This window comes from Blastomyces gilchristii (assembly GCF_000003855.2).
Source record: "Blastomyces gilchristii SLH14081 genomic scaffold supercont1.6, whole genome shotgun sequence".
NCBI classification, from domain to species: Eukaryota; Fungi; Ascomycota; class Eurotiomycetes; order Onygenales; family Ajellomycetaceae; genus Blastomyces; species Blastomyces gilchristii.
The window spans coordinates 1824084-1846074 of record NW_003101677.1 but is presented as its reverse complement, the minus strand read 5'-3'; the positions used below and the strand labels follow the sequence as shown (position 1 = coordinate 1846074).

General features: G+C 47.5%; 7 protein-coding genes across 7 annotated transcripts; 6 read left to right on the top strand and 1 right to left on the bottom strand.

Annotated features, from left to right (window-relative positions):
* Positions 1–1498: 1498 nt before the first annotated feature.
* BDBG_03950 (DNA excision repair protein ERCC-5) lies at positions 1499–7255 on the bottom strand. The gene is made up of 2 exons (XM_031721473.1): positions 1736–7255; positions 1499–1522 (listed from the first exon to the last, which is right to left on the bottom strand). Exon 1 carries the CDS (start codon positions 7116–7118, stop codon positions 3618–3620), a length of 3501 nt encoding a protein of 1166 aa, XP_031578038.1. The 5' UTR covers positions 7119–7255; the 3' UTR covers positions 1499–1522; positions 1736–3617.
* On the top strand, positions 2109–4513 carry BDBG_03951 (short-chain dehydrogenase/reductase). The gene is made up of 3 exons (XM_002625846.2): positions 2109–2622; positions 2831–3201; positions 3260–4513. Exons 1-3 carry the CDS (start codon positions 2242–2244, stop codon positions 3294–3296), a joined length of 789 nt encoding a protein of 262 aa, XP_002625892.1. The 5' UTR covers positions 2109–2241; the 3' UTR covers positions 3297–4513.
* BDBG_03949 (2-oxoisovalerate dehydrogenase E1 component, beta subunit) lies at positions 4589–9691 on the top strand. The gene is made up of 3 exons (XM_002625844.2): positions 4589–8129; positions 8203–8768; positions 8841–9691. The coding sequence occupies exons 1-3, from the start codon at positions 7558–7560 to the stop codon at positions 8876–8878; spliced, it is 1176 nt and encodes a 391-aa protein (XP_002625890.1). The 5' UTR covers positions 4589–7557; the 3' UTR covers positions 8879–9691.
* A 1557-nt stretch (positions 9692–11248) lies between these two features.
* On the top strand, positions 11249–13553 carry BDBG_03948 (uncharacterized protein). Its single transcript, XM_031721472.1, has 3 exons — positions 11249–11623; positions 11762–12089; positions 12144–13553. The coding sequence occupies exons 1-3, from the start codon at positions 11358–11360 to the stop codon at positions 12390–12392; spliced, it is 843 nt and encodes a 280-aa protein (XP_031578037.1). The 5' UTR covers positions 11249–11357; the 3' UTR covers positions 12393–13553.
* Positions 13554–13747: 194 nt separating this feature from the next.
* Positions 13748–13909, top strand: BDBG_16921 (uncharacterized protein; the record flags this gene model as incomplete). Its single annotated transcript, XM_031724773.1, has 1 exon — positions 13748–13909. The coding sequence occupies one exon, from the start codon at positions 13748–13750 to the stop codon at positions 13907–13909; it is 162 nt and encodes a 53-aa protein (XP_031578036.1).
* Positions 13910–14617: 708 nt separating this feature from the next.
* BDBG_03947 (DUF1446 domain-containing protein) lies at positions 14618–17179 on the top strand (the record flags this gene model as incomplete). The annotated part of the gene is made up of 8 exons (XM_002625842.1): positions 14618–14699; positions 14802–14876; positions 14979–15157; positions 15239–15815; positions 15925–15979; positions 16062–16271; positions 16351–16490; positions 16557–17179. 8 exons carry the CDS (start codon positions 14618–14620, stop codon positions 17177–17179), a joined length of 1941 nt encoding a protein of 646 aa, XP_002625888.1.
* Positions 17180–17565: 386 nt separating this feature from the next.
* BDBG_03946 (uncharacterized protein) lies at positions 17566–21986 on the top strand. The gene has a single exon (XM_002625841.2). The coding sequence runs from the start codon at positions 18339–18341 to the stop codon at positions 21387–21389; it is 3051 nt and encodes a 1016-aa protein (XP_002625887.1). The 5' UTR covers positions 17566–18338; the 3' UTR covers positions 21390–21986.
* Positions 21987–21991: the final 5 nt, after the last annotated feature.

Here is a 21991-nt window from a genome sequence, read left to right as displayed (position 1 = left end):
GGTTCAGAATGCCGTGTAAACACCTGGAGATGCTGTACAGTACATTTGCAGTACGTACAAGCGAAAATGCACATACTGGGAGTATTTGCTCACTAGTAACGGCCTACCTTATACAGTTTAGCTTCACTTAAAATTGGCATTTGGGGGCGTATTTAGAGTAAGTCATTATAAGCCACTGTCATGAGCTTAGCGCCATACAACCTTCCTTATATGGTTAGACTCCTATTAAACTTGCTTATTACATAATCTGAATCTGAATAGATAGGTAATTTTTCTATAATATATACAGAATCAATACAAAATCAAAATTACAGACAGACCCCACCCCGTTCTATTTAGCATCTGCCACCAACAGCCCATGAACTGTACGAAAGTGGAAATAGTTTGCGCCTGTAGCATATTTAGGGCTTTCTTCTAGCGCTGCAGGGTCCCTCCAGTGCAGTGCTAGAATTCAGGAGGCAAATTAGTCTTCCGTACCGACACAAAAAAAAAATAAAAAAAATAAGGGTTCTTCTGGAATTGCAGACGGGCCCTGAAGAAACAACAAGCAGGAGCGGTATCTGAGAGCTTATAGAGTCGGATGTACGGAGTACGGAGTACAGGACTTATGTAATAATTATTAAATGTATATGTACATGTACATGTACATGTATGTAGTACATCGATAACCTGTCTCTGCAGTACACCCAGCTTAGTGACAAGATATGATTGCTCCATGTACCCTCTATAGAAGTACGATACAAACAAAATCAAGAGCATAGGATATAGACGAGGAGCATATCCCCTGAGAATGCAAGAAACGAAAGAAATTCAGTGGTGTCGGAGGAATTCAGCATGTGGCTCATAATCAGCGACTGAGAACAACAAGAAGACTGTGGCCAGCGTAAGGAGTACATGGAGAACTGCAACTTTTGCATGCAACTTGACATGGGCCATGTTTCTTAAGAAGTTCGTAATCTTCAGTCAGGAGTTGTGAGTGTTTCCACGACTCCTTTGCTAACTGCAGGAGGAATCAGCCAAAATCTCACGCGGTTCAGATATCCTTAACTACATGTATGTACTCCGTACAGTACCTCCAGGCTATTATTGGTGTTTGTCAATGAAGAGATCACGGCTTACTGTATAATAATTATTTCCTGCCACGCGGCCGATATTTTCTGAGTCTTTACCCATTTCCGTTGAATGGTCTGGCATTACTTTCTTAAGCCAGGGATTCAGCACCACTACCACCTGCACGGCTCTGTGGTTCGTGATTGCATTATTTAACCGATGAGCAGACTTTGGAGATAAAATAGCAAGAAGCACAACAAAAATATGCTTTGCTCTCAGACATGGATGCAGCTATCTCTGCTACATATCGTCTAGAGTTCAGGGGGCTTTGGAGTCTCAAGGATTGATTGGCTCATATATTCAATGTTGCCGTTCGAAGTTCGTTATCTCCTCCTTCACTGGGATTTTAGAATTAAGCTGGCTGGATAGTTCAACTCGGACAGAGAAAGATTGTGGCATTTCAAGAGTAGCTCTGTTAGACACGTTTTCAATTAAATTAGCACCTGGTCAAAGGAGAGAGAAAGCTATCCATAGAGCTCACAGTCTAAATCAAAGTAATCTGTTAGGCTTCACTTTCAATGCAGATACAAGCAGATAAGAATATGATTGGCATCGGTACCACCTGCATATAGAAATCGATGTAATAATGATATGTAAAAATGTCCATAGTTTTGCATATGTATACTTTGCCAGCAGGGGGAGATTATTCCGATAATAATGAATTCACCACCTCCCTCCGGTCACCTAAGAGTTTTGTATATTTCATCCCTTGAGGGAATCTCTTAAGAGTTCAATCCGGTATGGAGGAGTATACGAATATATAATATATCCTGCCGGGCTCAGCAAGGCACAAACTAATATAATGATAACGGAACAGCCTGCTGTGAGCAAGGGTAGCACTCGTTCGTGTGAGTGAATATAGCAAGTAAGTCAGGCTAATATCACAAAAAGCAATGTACTGTAGTTCAAGTAAAATCGTCCTGCCATACGCTGTAGTTACTGTACTACTCTACTACTGTTAAGTACATTACATAGCGGATTATCTTATCTTATCTTATCTTATCTTATCTTATCTTATCTGGAACCTCAAAGTGTTCGCGGACAAATCGGATGAACCGAGCACAAAAGAAGAGCCCCTCCTTCGCCAATAAAGGATAAAAGACCACTTCAACATATAATATAACATAACAGATGTCGTCAAAAACCATAATCGTCACTGGCGGCTCACGCGGCATCGGCCTCGCAGTGGCCCACTACCTACTTCGTCTCCCGGCCTCCCACAATTTAATCCTCCTCGCCCGCTCACAGCAACCCCTCCAGCAACTACAGGAGCAATACGGTGCTAACCGCGTGGTGATCCTCACGGGCGATGTCGCCGGGCCACATTCATCCTCCCCGCCATCTCCGTCGCTACCTGAGCGGGCGGTTGAGGTGGCCATAAAGACATTTGGAAGACTGGACGGGCTGGTGCTTAATCACGGAACGTTGGGGCCTGTGACGCGGCTGGTGGATTGTGAGTTGAAGGAATGGAGGGAGGGGGTTGAAGTTAATTTTATTAGTGTACTTGGGTTTGTGAGTGTCTTTTGAATTTTTTATTTTTATTTTTATTTTTTTTTATTTTGGGGGTGATGGTTTTGTCTGCGATTCGAGTTTGCGGGTGGTGCGGGCTGTGGTCTTACAACTGGGGGATATTTTACAAATGAAAAAAAAAAAAGGAAGGGAAGGTCTGGTTTGAAATGAATTTACAAATACCTTACGTTCTAACTCTACCGATATACAGCTAAAAGCCGCAATCCCACACTTGCGCAAAACTCATGGTAAAGTAATCTTCACCTCATCCGGTGCGGCGACATCGGCAACGACGGGCTGGGGATTATACGGCTCCACCAAGGCAGCTCTGAATCATCTCAACATGACCCTCGCGCTGGAAGAGCCCGACATCACATCCATCTCCATCCGACCAGGGATGGTCGATACGCAGATGCAAGAGGAGCTTCGAGAGAAACACATAGACGTCCTAGGGCCCGTACAAGGGCGGAGGTTCGTTGATGCTCACAAGGAAGGCAAGTTGCTCAAACCGGAGCAACCGGGACATGTTATTGCGAGGCTTGCGCTTGATGCTCCGGGAGGGTTGAGCGGAAAGTTCCTCACGTAAGTGTAGCTTCACCTATATACCAGGGAAGTACTGAACGTGCTAACACTGAATTAGCTGGAACTGTCCGGAACTGGCAGCTTTTCAAGAGTGATCGAATCGATTTTGGATGCTAGTGCAGTGCATTGGATTGGCTAATCTATGCTGTTTTGACGGTGTGTGATCGCGGAGTCAGGTTTGGAACCACGCAAAAGGTTCCTCTAGTAGGATACCGGACGCATTGTCGGTTTCGCCCGAGCCGCGCTCAGACTGTATGTCCATTTTCTTACATTTCTTGCTAGATCTATCTTTCTGTATATATACAAGATCCGAGTCATTCTGTACACGCTCGGTAACTTAAGCTCAGCAAAAATATGCTGGTATACTTGCATAAATTTATCATTCAAAATCATTCAAGTCATATCTCATAGTAATGTCATGCTTTCGTCGTTTTACGCTTCTTTGATGTCTTGCGAGTTGTCTTCTCACTCTCATTATCACCGGGAGATTCACGCTCATTAGAAGCATCGAGACCATCATCTGGAGATCTTTTGCTAGGCCCCCGATTTACTGAAGGGTTGGAACCAGAGGGATCCCCATCATCCGAACGCGGCCCAATGCCCTGCTGCTTTGTTTGAGCTTGGTGTTTTAATCTGTTGAACGCCCTCTCCATCCTGCTTCTCCCATCCGGTCGTCGATGTGGAGCAAACGCGCCCGCCCCTAAAGGCCCCTGGAAGAAGTTGGTGATATTCGATTGAGTGCCCTCCTGTTCTCTACGATTCATATCACGAATCACTGGAACAAGCACCTCATCCGTCCTCTCTTGACTCCATCCGATAGTAGACATTAAAAACTGGCGTAGAGCATTAAGGTCAGGCACGCCCCATTGGAATGCTGAGGGATCAGAATCTACCTCAGGTTCAAGATATGCGGAATCGATACGTTTGTCAGGAAACCCTGGAGGGAGGAATAGCTTCGTAACATTTTTCTTGAACTTTTTGCGAAAAGCAGAGTGGCTGTCCTCTGGGAGTTTAGCACCCATTTGCACTTGAGACCACCAATCCCTAAAGTCTTCCAAAGTCGGAAATTCTGTGAGGATTTCAAGAGCAGTAACGGGGCCTACGCCAGGTATTCCTTCAGTGTAGTCACTCCCCAGCAAGTGAGCAAACTGAATCAGCTTGCTGCGATCCAGATTATATTCCTTTTCGAGGTCGTTGCTAAGATAGCATTCCACAAACTTGACGGTGTTGAACATGTTCTTGTAAACACGAGTACCGCCGAACAGGAAAATATCGCTATCGTCAGTCACAACGCCGTCCACCAAGCCCAATGACAACAGCTCCGCACATTGAGCTTCTGCTTCCATAGGAGCAGTGATGTAGGGAAGCCCGAAAAGTCTAAGCAATTCTTGACACTCTGAAACCATAATGTGCGAGACTTCATCAGCGTCCCGCCGGTCTTTCTTTTGCTGCGAACGTAGCTGTCTCAATTCCTGCTCATAATTGAATGCATTTTCTGCCTGGCTTTTAGAATTAAGAGTAGATGCAAATCGAGCATGTTCTTCGGCTTCCTTTTGCAGCTGGTGCATTAATTCATCGTCCTCGGGGTCTGAAAAATCGTCACCATCATCATAATAACGTGTAGAATCGTGGTGTTGCGCTGTATAATTCGAGGCATCGTAAACGTCTGATGTTGTCTGCGCCGCCTCGGGAGGGTGGGCAATTTCTACATCCTCGAATTCTGGGCTTGGAGATATAACCGCCCGCTGCACTTTCATTTCGGGGTGGGATTTCTCGTTCTGTACAATATTTTTGGAATTGGTCTCGTCATCTGTACGTTCCGACTCGTAATATTTTTCATTATCATGCTTGACGGAGTTAAATTTATCAGCCTTTGGCTCAGCTGTATCCTCTTTTTCCATGTGCTCGTGGGCAGGTTTAGACGGAGTGTTCGGAGTGGCTTCGCGACTAGAGACCGTTGATGGTGAGGTTCTGGAATTAGAGTCCTTGACGGGAGCAGGAGCGCTATGCCCCTGGGTATCTCCACCTAGGGTCTCAACATCGATTGTCTTATTCCCCTGGGAAACATCCTCATCAACATTGATAACTTCCACCTCTTTGGGTTTTCCAAGAATATTATCGCGTTGTCTTACACGATTGTTAGAATCAACACCACCGAATTGGTCATCGATTTCTTGATCAATAAAGGGTTTCTCTGCAAGTATGGCGCCGAACCATGGTGGTAGGGGCTGGGCTGTCTTCTGGGCTTTCGGCGTGGTTTTCTCAAAACCACCAGCCTCGCCATCCGCTTTGGGGACGGTGCGTGAAGTAGTTGGCTTGCTAATTTTCAAAGATTCAAAGGGTAGTGGTCCGTCGAAGGGATTGGGAATTGGGGTAGAGGATCCCATATTCATCGCTTTAGACTTGGACAATGCGGCAAAAAAATTCATATCCTCGTCATCGGTAATATCCTCGGGGTCGTCGCGGTCAATTGCCTTCTTGCTAGGTTCCTCGTTGCTGCCAGGCCCCGATGGCCCATTTAAGTTAAGAATGTTTTCGTCGTTGGGCGATTCCAAAGACATTTGGATTGCCAGTCGGATATCGTCGTTGTCAGAATAATCTTGACATTCCGAGTCTTCAAAAAGTGTATCCTGATCCTTCGTGCTTTGAGATATTTCTGGAACAAAGAGAGGGTCGTGTTTTGCGTTAGTCTGGTCGAAGGATACATCATATATCTGATCCGTTGCGCGATCTGCAATTTCCCTAGCGTGCTCGTTAAGAGCCTTATCGAAGACACCTTTGTCAAATACAGGTAGCTTGGGCAACCTGTTGAGTCCCTCAATAGGAACATCCTCAAATTCCTCATCGTCATCTTCTAGGACATTATTCTCATCAGACAATAATTGCTCCCCGTACTCTTCAACATCAATGGGTTTGTTACGCTGACCCTCGTCCCTGTTTCCCAACACCCCTAAAGCCCAACCTCCCTCCACTCCGTTATTTTTAACCAGTACATACTCCTTGCCTCTCTCGCCAGCGATTCTAGCGCTACTTCCTATCCCGTATAAAGAGTCATCCTCGGTCATCCCGCTAAGATGCATCAATCTCTGCGTTAGGTCATTCCGCTCTTTCACTCGTTCAATTTGGAATCTCGAGAAAGCCATTCGGTCCGGAAACATAGTATCCAGTTGCTCTTTCGAGTAGCCCATCCGAAGCCTACTCCTTAACCTTGCTGCATTCAGAATATTATAGCGATCACTGGGAGGCAAGCTGAGAAAAAAAGGACTATTAAAGTCGATCTTCGAAAAGTCATACAGGCTAATATCTTCCCCCGAGTGGAACTGACGTGCATATTCCTCGAGTTCTTCCTGGGACATGATCCGAGGATCGTTCGGGGCACCCATCTCAGCAAGAGAAACATCCAGGTCAGGAAGATGATAAGCATCCTGTTTGCGGAAATGCCGGTTCTTTTGTCTTTCTTTAGGCGTCATATTTAGTTCATCCACATACACCAAATTCTCCGGGAGGGGCTCCTCAGCTTCATTGTTGTCAACCCTCGTGCGCCTCTGCAACTCTGCTTCCTCGGCTTTTCTCTGGATTTGAACAGCCAAAAGCTTTCCAGCAGTTCTAGCTGCATCTTCTCTTCTTCCTTCTCTTCTTTGCTTCCTGGACACAATTGTCTGTCGCTTCAGGGCTGGCGCACCCCCATCGAAGACGAAAACAGGTTTGATACCGAAGTAGAGTAACTTGCATATTCGCTGGAAGAAGCCGACGATATGAGCGTTCCGAAGCGCGTTTCCTTCCCGATCGCGCACTGCCTTTAGAAACTGGTATATCCATATCGACGCATCAACCGCAAGCCGCTTTCGGTTTAACGTTTCTATCTTGATAGGCCTAGCGCATGGTTTGACCACTGTCCAGAGGCCGGTAACACCCATGATGAATGGACCGCGGACTTTGCATCAGTTCGGGGCCACACAGGTACGCATTTCAGCAGTTTGCTATGCCGCCATGGTAAGTGCGGCCATTTTTTGGAGCGCTTTTGCAGGTTGGGGCGCGCCGAGTCACTGTCGCCTGCGCCACCAGCAGAAAAGAAGGCGCGAAGCCATGTGACTTGATCTCTCAACTTCGCTAACTACGGATTATATGATTATCCGATTGGAATGCCGAAACAAAAATGGACAGCCGGGCTTGGCGTTGAAAAGTACTCCGTACACACGGCTATCTTCGGCGGAGGTCACGGGATACCCGCTCGGCAAACAGCTGGGAGCCGTTGGCTGTTTATAACCACCAGGACAGAAACATCCGCAGCCCCCCCCAGACAAGATGACCGACCGTCTTCTTTCTTCACTCTTTAATTCCTCATATTGTTAGAAAATGGTAGCATTTTCCCATAACTCTGCACGAAGGCTGCTAAGCTCATTGTGCCGTCAACGCCTGTACTCAACACACGCTCCCTCCCCTTCAGCACATCTTAATTTGCCGATCAACTATGGCACAACTCCGCTCCTACATCACTCCCCGTCCACATTACCCTCCTCTACAGAATTACCAAAAAGTGGAGCTACGAAACGAATAAACCTTTACCAGTCTATTAATTCAGCCCTCCGGACTGCCCTGTCAGCTTCAGACCAGGTCCTATTGTTTGGGGAAGATGTTGCCTTTGGAGGAGTATTCCGCTGCTCTGTGGATTTACAAACCGAGTTTGGGGCTGAGAGAGTATTCAACACCCCCTTGACAGAGCAGGGAATTGTTGGATTTGCAATTGGTGCTGCTGCCGAAGGGATGAAACCTGTGGCGGAAATCCAGTTTGCGGACTATGTGTACCCTGCCTTTGACCAGCTCGTCAACGAAGCTGCCAAATTCCGATATAGGGAGGGAGCAACGGGAAGCCATGTTGGCGGACTCGTGGTGCGAATGCCTTGCGGAGGTGTAGGGCATGGTGCTTTGTATGAAATTCTCAATTCTCTGCCCTCGCCAGTAAATTGGTATCAACTAGCTAACATAGCTCGACAATTGAAGGTACCATTCTCAGTCTCCGGAATCTCTTTTTACTCACATCCCAGGTCTACGAGTTGTCATGCCACGATCACCCACTCAAGCGAAGGGACTTTTGTTATCTTCCATTCTCGAATGCAATGACCCTGTAGTGTTCATGGAACCCAAGATCTTATACCGGGCAGCAGTGGAACATGTCCCTACCGAAGCATATACCCTCCCACTTGACAAGGCCGACGTAATCAAACCAGGGAAAGATCTAACAATAATATCATATGGACAACCTCTTTACCTCTGTTCCGCGGCAATTGAAGCAGCTGAGAAAGCTTTCAAGGGTGTCAACATTGAACTTATAGACCTTCGCACCCTTTATCCTTGGGACCGGCCCACAATCCTAGAGAGTGTCCGGAAAACTGGACGGGCAATTGTTGTGCATGAAAGTATGCTGAACGCCGGTATTGGAGCAGAAGTGGCCGCCACCATCCAAGAAGGCGCATTCTTGAGCCTAGAGGCCCCTGTCAGCCGTGTTACTGGATGGGATATTCATCCAGGCTTGATCTACGAGAGGTTTAATATGCCTGACGTTGCAAGTAAGTGAACATTCATTTCCGCAAAGATGTGGTATTATCTCGGTTGGTTTACTAACATGGCGCGCCTAATAGGGATCTTCGATGCGATTAAGAAGACTCTCGAGTACTAATTTCTGAGCACTTATGGCTATGTGCACCCACCCATTTAAAAGGCCGCTGAATGCAGTGGCAGAACGCTTTGGAGGAGTGTTTTCTGCCTTTTTCCGAGCAGCCCCATGGTTTTGCCTGGAGGCGCTTTTCCTCCCGGGTGCTCACGTCTGCACTATGCAAAGGTTCAATATTCTGGGCCATTCAAACTAGCTTTTTCCGCTTGATATATTCACTTTACGCCCATCATTATATAACAGCTTCGTTTGCTAAACTTTTATGAACACTTTCCTGAAGAGATGCGTGGTTTGGTCCAAAGATCTATACATAGTTGTTTAAACTTGCAGCCTAGATAATAGAGCAATGGGATATATACTTAGATATGCTAGGTAGTGTATAGATCTCTAATTTCTACAAGTTATTTTTAGTAGGCGAATGTGACGAATTATGCAATTATTTCCTATGTACGGAGTAGATCACCACTCGACGTGCATACCGGATCATTCTATCTGCGTAGTACGCGTATGACCATGGGCTCTGAAAATTTAACGATTGCAGGTGACAATCAAGGTAGCCCATGGGAAAAATGCTGTCGAGACCAGTCCACCCAGTACAAAAAAGCTGATCAGAAAATAAACATGAGCATCGGGATTTCCTGGGCGCCAAGAACGCGGACATACGGCAGTCTATAGTGACTTGTCAAATGGCTTTTATTGTTTTTTCAGTGTAAAGGCCTAATTCCACATAATACTGATTTTATAATCACGCACCAATTTCACTAGTCCTAATGTAGTTAGTATATTACTATATATGGTTTAGTCAGTCTTGGCTTTAAGCTATGAGCTTCACCCCACAATCTCTCAATATATACGTAATTCTTTGTGCTGGGTGCGGAGGGGAGAATGTGAAGGGATTGAGTGCAGAGGGGAAGGGAGAGAGGAAGGAGGAGAAGAAGGAGGAGGAGGATGTGGCAGGAGGCAGTGTGAAAGTGAAGGGGGATAAGAATGTGCACGATTCGGGCTGAGACGCTGTGGTGGTGGTGGTGGTGGTGGGTACCACCTGAAGACAATAATGTCACAGGGGGTTGTTGTGTCTCTGCTGGCCCTGTGCGGCTTTGGCAGGAGTTGGATACATGATTGGGAAGGGAGAGTTGTCTGTGCTGAGAAGATCTTGGGGAGTAAACAGATGCCATACTGTGATGATGAGTAGAACAAACTTGTTACTTGAAATCATCAAATGATGTCAGCCTGGGAGATATGATTGATTGAGTTCAGCTCCAGCTGTGTCCCATGAAAGTGCTTTTTTTTTATTTTTTTTTTTATTTTTTATTTTTTTATTTTTTTTATTTTTTATTTTTTTTTTTTGCCAGCCACTCATGTGAAAAGAAAGAGTTGTCCTCCAATGACTTTGCAATGAGCAAGCGCAGGCAAAATGCTCCAGCCTTGAGACTGCGCGGCTAATGGCAGGGGTTGTAGCAGCGTAAGACGGCCCGCGGCAACTCCACTTCCCGAATTAGCTAGTGTCACTCGAGGCGGAACACTCGAGCAGAGTTGAGAGACCCAGATGATATTTATCATAGGATGGATGATAAGTAGGTATCAAAGGAACCCCGATTGTGCCAGAGCTAAACATACTCAAGTATTCATAATCTCATCAGGCCCTCCCTTCTTCTCTCCTCTCATCACAAGAAGTTAGGAGTCCAGATCACAAGCTACTTCAGAGGCACAGCATCCTTTATGAAGTTGAAGAACTATTTCTCTATGCTTTCTTTTCTTTTTTCTTTCCCCATGAAGTTGTGTGGCGCCTACGAGCGTTCCTGCGGCGCAGCATTGACATGGATTGATATGCGAGGATAGCCTCGTGCCCACCATCAAGGCAATGCAGAGATTTCATGCAGAGTGGCTGATGATTGTTTCTCCTGAGGCAGAAATAGTAACATTTCAAACTCTGTGATTTCAAAACACAGGAGGAGAGGGCATGTTTCATTGAACGCTTTGCAGTCAAGAAACAGGGACGAATTGCCTTCAAAAGCTATCTAGGGCTATCAGTGATGTCCTAGCGAGGCTAGTAGTACATTCCCTAATGGCTCTTTTGATGAACCACATTTTTAGGTTCCGCGTTAGCGGCGCGTATTCCTTGTCTTGTTATTCCTGCACGCTATGATCTAGTTGGTCCTGTCGCGGCATGGAGGGGCAATGCTCATATTGCTGGCGCCTTCCCCAGCTCGGGGTTCAAGTTTCCAGTCCCCCTTTTTTTCACACTGAAAACCAAATGTTGTATGTGCAGTACATACTTTAACCCATTCGAATACGAAATATGGCAATAGAACATATCATCACCTGGCTGAACCTCAGACACCTACAAAAGCTAACTTCTCCCCTGTTCTTTATGGAGATTAGCCGGATACAGAGGAGACCTTTTCTTCTCTAGAAAGCACTCCGTCGAGAACACCAGAAGGAAGGGAAGCGAGCATATTCATCCAGCAAAATTCTGTAAGCACCGATGCTACTGAATATGGTTGGGACAGCCCAACCCCTGAACGGTTGTCCACTCGTCGATGTGACCTTCTTTCCTCTCCAACACCAAGTACGCTGCTTGGTAACAGGAGAAGGAATTCATGAGACCAACACAAGAGCTGCTGACGACTGGGCATGGACGCCCACCAGGCTTGATGCCCAGGAGGACAAAATGTACCGGTATTCTCCACCCGCAACTGAAAATCTCATCTTCAGCTTTCGAAGCACAGGGTGGACAATTCTCTCCTCAAAGTATAAATTCATCGCTACAAAACACCGTTCCGAAGCTTGAGGAGTCAGATAACCGTCGCCCAAAGGGCGTGATGCTCAGGAAAGTCAAAAGCGCAAGCTGTCTGAGACTCGAAAATGGACCTTAAAGCGAAAATTTAGGGTTCATGCTACAGTCAGTGAACAGGAGCTTCTGTTGGTAGAAAATTTCCTGCAGTTGAGGGAGAGCCGCATAAACGAGGGAGCTCGGAATTTAAAGCGACCTCGACTGAGTGAACAAGAGTTTTCAACACCTGAAAGCCAGGAATTAATAAAGCGGGATTCTCCAATTCTGGAGAGTGACTGCATTGATACCAATTTCAGAAAGAAGGGCTGGGATTTCAAGAGTCAATCTTCTAGTTCCAGTAAAACCAATTCCTCAGCAGGTTCACCATTAGCTATGCCAGTGCCGGTGCCAAAAACTCTGTCCAATGTGAAAGCAACCAGTGAGGTACTTGCCAAAAATTATTCCCTCCGACATTGATCAAAGATTGACAGAGGGCAGTGGGCGCTGCGTCGCACCAGCTATAAGGGGGGAAATAGGCGCTCCCTCAAGCGCCAAAAAGGGAATATCCAAGAAGGGGATGCCCGCCTGGAACCCCTGAAGACTGTTCCATCGTGTGATATTCTCCAATGGATAGAAACATTGATTGGCTCGTCACTTCGCACAACGCATAAGAAAATGGCTATAAAGGAGTTGAACGAAAAGTTTGGAAAATCACGGCACGCTCAGAGCACGAAATCGGGAGATTAGCTAGTGGCCAGTAGCTCTGCTGTAAACACGGGCTCCGTCTCAGGAACACGCAAACCGACGGCCATGACCGGACCCCCGACAGCCATAAGCCGACCAATTCCCCAGTTACAAAACTTCACGCCGTACCGACCGAAATGCCAAGAAGGTATATCCTCGAGTCAATGCCTAGAAAAGAAAATTATGAGCCCGTTTAAGAACAATAAAGATAATAATAGGGAGGATTTCATATAGATTTACTGGCAACCCGGAAACTTAGGGCACCTGAAGATCGGCATGACAAAAGACATAAGCAAACGGCTCCAGCGATGGGGAAAGCAATGTGGTACCAAACTAGAGGTCTATTTCCCAAAACAAGATGCAGCAGATGAACAGAGGAAGCAGAACTTACTACCCCGTCAAAACACATCTTCCGCGTCGAAGGCCTTGTGCATGCGGAATTGAAGGAGCAGCGGAAACGGGAAGGGAATTGCGCGGACTGTGGGGAAGCACACCGCGAGTGGTTTGAGGTGAGTCCTATAATCGCTATGGAAGTCGCGCGGAAATGGATGCGCTAGATGCGTGAGAAGTGGCGATATGAACACGGGACCGACAGGCGCTTTGGCTGATCTTTGCCAACCTCATGAAAAGCTCGCAAGCGGCAAGCCGAAGAAAGTTGCTACTACTAAAGTTTCCCCCCTTGATACCAGGTTTTCATTGGCTTTAGGAGGCAAAATATTTGGAAGTATCTGTGTTAACCATGAGGAGTGTGGGATTTAGGACCTTTTTCGCGGCTCTCAGAGGTAGTAGAAATAGGATCTTTATGAATGTCAGTACCGTACTCCCACTCTCCGTCTCTCACCAGTGGTTCTATATGTATATGAACATAGCATATGTGCAACCTCTTGGACCTTTCTATTAATCATCTGTTGTATTCATGAGATTGTCTCCTCTCAGATCCCACTCAGAACTGTGAATTACCCATACAAAGTCACTTGTCTACATCACTACTAGATATGTATCTAAATTTAACTATACCAGACAGAGGTAAGTACATGATTGAGTGTTAAGATAGACAGTACAGAGTAGATAAAGTAAATTAGAGATCGTACACTTATCAATAATGTCTCTTAAATTTGTGCAATCACCGAATGCAAAGAAGGTTTGATTACTTTCTGATAAAAGTGAGAAAATGTTGCTTTGAGATATTTTTCATAATAAAGCAATTCTACAAGCTGGGTCACAGCTAGTGCATGTATTTCTTGATTATTTGTATTTTTTATTATTTGTTCTTATTTTTATTTTTCGTGCAGTCGGTAGTGTGCCACCAAGACCCCCCTCGGCCCTTGCACTCCCTGCCAAACATTCCCTGCCAAACCATGACCATGACCGTCCTCGATGGGAAGATCTCTGATAAAGGACGACTCATCGACAACCTCACAACTACCAAGATTCACAATCTAGCTGGAAACTGTTGTCGTTTCCAAACGACACAGATGCCCCACCATACATTCAATTCGCAAAGCTCTGCGCCAAAATGATTGAGGAGGGGCAAAAAAGCCCTGCCATACTTGAGAAGTGTACCGACCACATCCATGCTCAACATCCCCAGCCCTAGCAGATAATGAAACTACCTAGGTACATGTACATGTACATTATCTCCCACACTTCCAAAGGGGAAGCCAGCGGAGCGGCGGAGCCCCGAACTATTTTATTGCTTCCTGCTTCTCTCTCCGCCTCCGCATTGTTCATTCTCCCCTCCCCACTTCAAAGTTAAAGTTGCCAATCATAGCCGAGGCGGTCAGGTCGGGTCGGCTGGGAGGCGTTGAGGAAAAAAAGCTGCCCGAAAACGCCGTGTTCATTATTACTATTATTCAAAGGGGCTGGTTGGCTGGCTGCCAAAGAGCAAGCTATATATTGAGGCCGAGGTTCCCAGTGTTTGGCTACAAGCTGCACAACCCACCAGGAGAGGGGCCTGGGGTCCCGGGGGGGGGGGGGGAGGCTAAGATTTCCCCCGGATACGATCCGAGAATAATGGAGGGGGAAAAAATGAAAATGAATAGAGATAAAATGAAAAGTTTCGCCCGATATGATTGATTTCATAATGGCGGGCTTTTCATCCGTATACGCTACTGAGTTGCTCCCTCGATTCTGTTCTCTGCTGGTACTGCTCATTTTTGTTCCCTTGGGAAATTGGAAAGGGGAAATATATATAAAAACATTGAATATTGAGGAGAGGACAGATAAAGATGCGGAACAATGCAGCTTCCTCGAGATGGGCAACGAAGGGGCAGCGGCCCGTTCGCATTGCGAATTGCTCGGGAGCTCGAGGTTGGTCTTCTTTTTTTCTATCTTTCTCTCTCTACTGTTTATACCTTATATATCGTCTATTTCAAAAAACAATTTAGGCTAATAAATATACCACGTGCACAGGCGATCCCGGATATCAAATGCTGCGGCAGGCAACGCTTGGGGATGTGGATTTCATTACGGGAGATTATCTTGCAGGTGTGTAGTTGAAGGATTAAAATTAAAAAAGGCCTTTTCCCGTTTCTGTTTGTTCGGAAGAGGGAGAGAATCATCTACTTAAATACTTATGTGATGATTTAGAAATGAACCTGGCCGAACATGCGGAGGCGATGGCGGCCGGACAGCATCCTGGATATGATCCGTATGCATGGGATGGGATCCAGCAATCGATAGACGCTATCGCGGCTAAGCGGATCAAAATAGTTATCAACGGGGGCGCTTTGAACCCTCGTGGTTTGGCTGTTCAAACCCAGAAGCTGGTAAGCGGTTGCTTTCCCCCCCGCCCCCAACCCCCTTTTTATTTGAGACAAGAACCCCCGAAATACTGAGGTTATGGCTAGGTAAGCAGCCGAGGCTATGACCTAAAAGTCGCCTACGTCGCCGGCGACAACCTCCTCGACGAGGTACGGGACAGCCTCGCAAAGACAGGCACACTGCCCGCCCATCTCGACTCCAACAACCCGGAAATCCAGACGCAGGCGCACACCAACGATCTCCTGGACACCCAGGGTAAACCAGTCGTTTCCGCAAACACATACCTCGGCGCCCGCGCAATCGTCAAGGGCCTGGAAGCAGGCGCCGATATCATAATTTGTGGACGTGTCGCAGATGCCTCCCCCGTAATCGGCGCCGCATGGTATTGGCACGGATGGAAGGAGACGTACTATGACGCGCTAGCCGGGGCATTGATTGCGGGCCACCTCATTGAATGCTCGGCGTACGTGACCGGGTCGAATTTCTCGGGCTTCTCGGAGTATGATCTCGATAGATTTGTGGATTTGCCGTTTGGGATTGTGGAGGTGGATGCTGGGGGGAGTTGTGTGGTTACAAAGCATGAAGGGACGAAGGGGCTTGTGAATGTGGATGTGGTTAAGTGTCAGTTTTTGTATGAGCTGCAGGGAGATGTTTATCTTAATAGTAAGCTTTTTTCTTCCCCTGCTCTCAACTAACCCCCCCTCCCCCTTTTCTTTTTTTCTTATCTATTTTCGGGATTTTCGGGGAAACTAACAACGACAATGGCGTTTAGGTGACGTCAAGGCATATACACAGAACATCTCAATTGAGGCCGTAGGAAAAGATCGGTAAGTAGATACATTATTAACATTCCATCACCTCCCCGCCATTATTAAGGATACAGCTTCATGACTCATATAAAACCAACAGGGTGCGAGTTTCTGGTGTAACCGGTGGCCCGCCACCTCCCACGACAAAACTAGCAATATTCTACCGAGGGGGGTTCGAATCTCAGCTTCTCATAAACGCGACAGGCTATGGCACCGATAAGAAATGGGAGCTTTTCGAGAAACAGATGCGATTTGGACTGGCAAAGAGGGGTCTTACTGCAGATAAATTCCATTTTTTGGAATTTCAAGTGTCAGTTCTTCCTATCTAATTTAGACCGTATCATATATATATTTCTTTGAGATCTTGTCTGACGAAACTGGGAGTGCAGGCTTGGGACCCCGGCTGCGAATCCTTCCAGCCAGTTTAAGAGCACGACCTACTGTCGTGTATTTACGCAGGCCGAGGATGCAGACACCGTCATGGCGGTGCCGATGGTCATGGGCGAATTTGCCATGCAGCACTTTTCAGGTAACTACGGAACAAGATTGCTTCAAGATAACCTAACCAGTGAGTTAACGCTGACCCTGGGTTAAGGCTTCCATCTCTCCCTCGACCAACGAACTGCCCTGCCACGCCCTTACCTCGCCTTTTACCCAGCTCTGTACCGCCAGCATTCCCTCAAAGAAACCGTAAATATTCTCACCCCAAGCCGTAGTAGTAGTGGTGGTGGTGGTGGCGGGGGGAGCAGCCAAGAAACCGCAACTACCACCTCATCAATCGCCGCTGGCCACCCTCCCGCCTTCGAAGCCCTCGAGGCACGGAAGAACTACAACACCGTCTCCCCAATAGCCATAAGCACCCTCGGCCCCACGACCCGCATGCGCCTAGGCGACATCGCCCTCGCACGATCGGGAGATAAGGGAGCCAATATCAACTTTGGCATCTTCGTGCGGTCAGCGGGCCAGTGGGACTGGTTCCGGAGCTTCATGAGCCGGGAGAAGATGCGGGAGTTGCTGGGTGAGGATGATGATGGGTATTTCATCGAGCGGGTTGAGTTCCCGCGGTTGTGGGCGGTGCATTTTGTGATTTATGGGATTTTGGGCCGTGGGGTGAGTAGTTCGACGAAGCTGGATTGTTTGGGGAAGGGGTTTGCGGATTATGTGCGTGATAAAGTTGTGGAGATTCCTGTGGGTATTTTGGAGGGCACGAGATTGTGATCTGATCTCCTTTTTTAAAAAAAATATTGGTATGTAGTTATAGGTTTTGGTTTTTTTAGATGGATGTCGGTGGTTTTGGATATTTTCGCGGCTTTGTAGATATGGTTGAGAGGCATATAAAATTCGCCCCCGCCCCCGGCCATAGAGAGTAGTTATATTATCTACAATTTGAATACATTGTAATTCCACCAATAAAACGGAAATAGACTTGGATAGTGTCTAGAGCTATGCAACATCGATCATATCTACATTTCTCCCATCATTCTTCACCAGATCTCCCCAAACAGCCGGCCCTCTCTTAGCGTCAGCCTATTCTTAGCCCGCGCGATAGATTAGTTAACAGCGTAGTTAAACTCGCCGCCGCACAACAACCAACCAGCACCCGTATTCCCGCCTGAGGTAAGAAGCCCAGTCGTCATCCATTTTCCAAGGATATTTTAGAGCAAACTAATCTTGGTCCAGGATTGTTTCAGATCCCCGCCAAAAGAAATGAGGAGTACCTGGTAGCTACCTGTATCTTTGCTCTGGAATATATGGGCAGTGTAAGTACCAATCAAGTAACTAACTTCCCCATTGGCCTCCCAGCATGTGACCTGACTTCATCCAACTTTCTTTCCTCTTCCTCCTTCGTTGCAGCTAGTTACAACTTCTTCCTCTTCTTCCTCTTCTTCTTTGTCCTCTCCTTAACATCGTTGCTTACTTACGGTGTATTCGACAAGCAACCCCATTACCTCTGCCGGCTGTCGACTACTTTTATTCTTTCTTTTCGTGCCAGTCCTTGTTTTCCGCCCATCGACGTCTTCTCGTTTCACCATTCCGCTCGATCCCAGCGGCTCTGAAACCGCTTACGGACGCCTGTGCCATCTATTATTACCTAGGACCTCCATTCGTCAGCTTGTTCCGTCGAATTCTAAATCGTCGCCCCTTGCGCTTGCGAGGCTATTGCTGTTTGTTGATTCTTTTATCCAAGCACCTGGAACGCAACGGCCACAGTTTGTCAACTCTGACCCTGTTGGAAGCCTTGGGAAAGCAAAACCGCCTACCCGATTTTTATTTTGTTGCTTGCTTGTTTTATTTTCCTCTTACTTGAAAATATCATTATTCAACCAAGACTTTACCATTTTGGAATTACCCTTCCCCACTCGCATTACCGTTACCTATGATTGTCCGGCGGAATTCCGACCTGGAAATGCATCTGCCCGATACAGCCCAAGCGACCTCGTCAACCGCCACTACCAATGAAGGCGACGTAGACATGTCGTCAGGCGACGCGAACACATCCCTCGCCTTACCAGCTAAGCTCGCCGCACGTTTCTATCAAAAGTCAAGCGGCCGTCGGCGCGCGTCTGCCACTTCCTCCCGCCGCAGCTCGATATCCTCGTTGCACTCGAATATCTCGTCCCACGGGGGCCCGCACAGTGACCATGTTGCGCAACACCTACGCCGTGCGTCCATCATCGAATCTCGTAAAGCGCGCCTTGCTGACCGCGCAGCACATGCGGAAAAGGTCCGGCTGCGCGCGGCGCTTGCCAAGAACGAGTCCAAACATATATTGCGGGAGGAAAGGGCTTTGGCTGCCAAGCAGGCGCGTGAGAAGTTGCTGGCTGAAATTACGGCCAAATGCGAGGAGGAGGTGCGAAGAGCAAAGAAGAAAGCTGAGGATATGAAGGAGCGGAAGGCGGCAGAGCATGCTAGGCAGCGATTGGAGATGGCGGAGAAATTTGCAGAGGCAGAGAAGAGAAGGCTGCTTTATCAGCAAAATACCCGACGGCCACGGACTACGAGTCTTGCCGCAGCTGAGGAGAAGAGGCTGGCCAAGGCGTCCATTAAGCAGATGAGCCGGACTAGTGCTTCGCGGATTATTCAGCGGGCATGGCGCAATCACTATGCGCGCACTGTTATCAAGGAATTTCGAGAGGTTGACCTTTCCCTGGAGCGGATCCGCGCTTTGAGTTTTGACGAGGTTGGGGCTTTGCTGTCTGCGGAGAAACTCTTGGTTGTGACGGCCAAGGTTCTGCGCCTGTGCGGTTTGCAGGATACAGAAGGGGGCGCGATGGGTGAACGTGGCGCTGTCCGTACATTCCTTAGCAGCTATTTGATATTGGCCCATCCGGCACAAGTTCTTAGCAGCAATGGAGAGCAAGAGCAGGATCTTATCGCAAAAGGTCGGGATTTGCTCGTCATTTTCGAGCAGGTTATTTCTCAATTATCAGCTATTGGGGTGTGGCCTGCCTCGCTTGCCGCCGATCTCCAGGCATTGTCGGAGTCCTACAATACTTTCTTTTCTGCATTTCACGCCTGGAAGACCCACGATTCCTCAGTCTTGATAGAAATCATGTTAGCTCAATTCATCGAGCTGGAGCTTATCTGGCAGACGGTCAAAGATGACCGTGAGGGAGGTGTTGCTGATGATTACCAGCAAGGCATCCGCCAGAATCAAATTTTGTTGCTTGCACGTCTTAAGAGACTGGCAGGTCCTGAAAAGGCAATGGCGATGGTGAAGCAAGCTTTGAGGAAATCTAAGCGGGACAAGATGAAAAACGGATCTTCGCAACAGGCTATCCCCCGCGCCGCAAGTGTGCCTCCGTCGTCTGCGGAGCTGCTCCCAGAGTCTGCCCAGTCGCCTATCTGTGAATCATTCTCCGCCGCAGACCAAATCGCTTTAGCCCAATTGGATCAGCAGGAGATGACCCCCCGTGATCGTTTTGCGAAGGCCTTGACGGCCCTGCCGGATAACAGAGCGCTTGTGCATGAGCTTTTGATCAACCGGGAGTACAAAATCGATCAAGGCCCGTATACGGATATACGACGCCAGATCATGAATCTTATGTGCGACATGATGAGGAAAGATGTTGCTAAAGGATTGGGGACTACGTGGACGGTCGCAATGGCCAGCGTCATTCAGGACAGGTTGCTTCGTTCACTGAAGCCTGGGAATTCGCTACATGTTTTGATCAGCGAGGTGCTCGACCCGAAATATATTGAAAACCAGTGCAATGCAGGCACATTCTCGTATGATGCATTTTTCGATTTCATGAGCAATATTCTTCCAAAGCTCTGTGCTCCATACCGCGACCCTGATGTCAAGGCCTTTGCTACTGACACTTCGGGCGATGCAATTGACCGCCTCGCGAGATTGATGGGTATCATTGACCTTTTATCCTTGGATCATACCAATTTCCTGCTCCATGTTGCGGCTCCGCAGCTGATCCAGGAAGGTCCCGGATACGAACAGCGTGTGTTTTCAACACTTCTGCAAGAAGGGGTTATTACTCTCGAGAAGACGCGGGCATTTTGGCGTGTGAACCGCAACGCCATCATCGAAGACATGAAGAAACGTGACCCAGACAATCTGAACTCGGATTACAAGCCACCTGTAGCCAAAATCTACGCACAGGGCCTCGTCGACCTAGTCTTAAGCAACAGACATCTACGTCCCGAACTCATTCCCGAAACCCTAGATATGGATCGCGGACGCCTCGACCAACTACGCTCACGCGCCTTCAAAATCGCAGCCACCGCCTCGATCCTTCTAAGTGCCAAGAACCTCCTTAAACGCGATGTCCGGTCCCAGTGGAAGAGCGAAGCAGAGCGGATCATGGCTCTTGATTTCAACGACATAAAACCCGAACGCGTCCAGTCGATCCTTGAGTCCTCACATGCCATGCCCGCATCAACGCGGGCACAGCTATTCTCCACCATCAAACGTGTCCTTAGCCCCGCGACGGCAGCATCCATCACGGCCACGGCCACAGCTACCGCCTCAGCTTCCTCAGCTGCCTCAATCTCACCAGATACAATCGCATTACTACCTTCCTCTCATTTCTCCCCCTCATCATCATCAGGCTCAGACGCATACAATAACAACACCACCACCAATACCGCAAATGCAGGCTGTTTCACCGACCCCGTGACGAAACTCATGCTCTCCCGGCTCCGAGCACATGTCCTCGCGCGCCTCAGCGCGTCGAGCGCCAGCGAGCGGGTGCGGACCACGGCGACGGCGAGCCAGAGTCTGGCGGCCGCGGGCATGCCGGAGTTTGTGAGCGAGGTGGGCAAGATTGTGGAGAGCTTGGGGAAGGTTAGGGAGGTAGATTGGTTGTGTCATGGGATGGTTTATGAGGGGATTTGGAGTGAGAGGGAGGACGGGGAGGGCGGGGGCGAGGGTGGGGGCGAGGGCGAGGGGGGGAAGGATGAGAATGAGCGATGAGTGATTAGTGATGAGGGTTATGTGTTATGCGTGATAGAGGCATCGCATGGATTGTAGATTTGGCTGGGTGTTTTTTTAGATGCACCGGTTTCGGGGTCGGTTTTCATATGATAATGCCGGTTTTGCTTTTTTTCTTTTTTGTTTTTTACTAGAGACGGTGGGTCTGGTGTGTCTTTCTCACCACCCATGTTGCGTTATTTTTATTCTTACCTTTAATGGTTTTTTTTACTTCTCACTGTTTCTCATGTTCAGGCCCTTCTCCATCAATTCAGACATGCATGTCTTTTAGCATATTTCTTTGCTTTTTATTTCCATCTTTCTTTCTTCCCCCTATTGTCACCTTTTTAACGTGTGGTAATGAGCGTTGAGAGGAATTCAGATCACCCTTTTTTTTGGATAATATAACCAGGTTGCAAACAACATATTGGCGAGTGGTGAAATTCTTTTTTTTGTTTTTCCTATATACGTATCTTTGAATAATCTATTGAGTGTATTATTTTTATCTAGATATGTTATATTCATTTTGAATCAATTTTTTTTTTAAAGATCAGAATAATGTGCTGGCAGTGACATCATCGCGCTTAAGTTATCTGATCTAGCTA

Bases quoted from the DNA above. Each gene is read 5' to 3' on its own strand.
- BDBG_03951 (XM_002625846.2), top strand. From the start codon at position 2,242: ATGTCGTCAAAAACCATAATCGTCACTGGCGGCTCACGCGGCATCGGC. The intron at 2,623-2,830 runs GTGAGTGTCTTT...ACCGATATACAG, and splicing joins TTATTAGTGTACTTGGGTTT to CTAAAAGCCGCAATCCCACA. The intron at 3,202-3,259 runs GTAAGTGTAGCT...ACACTGAATTAG, and splicing joins TTGAGCGGAAAGTTCCTCAC to CTGGAACTGTCCGGAACTGG.
- BDBG_03950 (XM_031721473.1), bottom strand. From the start codon at position 7,118: ATGGGTGTTACCGGCCTCTGGACAGTGGTCAAACCATGCGCTAGGCCT.
- BDBG_03949 (XM_002625844.2), top strand. From the start codon at position 7,558: ATGGTAGCATTTTCCCATAACTCTGCACGAAGGCTGCTAAGCTCATTG. The intron at 8,130-8,202 runs GTATGAAATTCT...CGACAATTGAAG, and splicing joins GGTGTAGGGCATGGTGCTTT to GTACCATTCTCAGTCTCCGG. The intron at 8,769-8,840 runs GTAAGTGAACAT...CGCGCCTAATAG, and splicing joins TAATATGCCTGACGTTGCAA to GGATCTTCGATGCGATTAAG.
- BDBG_03948 (XM_031721472.1), top strand. From the start codon at position 11,358: ATGCTACTGAATATGGTTGGGACAGCCCAACCCCTGAACGGTTGTCCA. The intron at 11,624-11,761 runs GTATAAATTCAT...GCGAAAATTTAG, and splicing joins TGGACAATTCTCTCCTCAAA to GGTTCATGCTACAGTCAGTG. The intron at 12,090-12,143 runs GTACTTGCCAAA...GACAGAGGGCAG, and splicing joins ATGTGAAAGCAACCAGTGAG to TGGGCGCTGCGTCGCACCAG.
- BDBG_03946 (XM_002625841.2), top strand. From the start codon at position 18,339: ATGATTGTCCGGCGGAATTCCGACCTGGAAATGCATCTGCCCGATACA.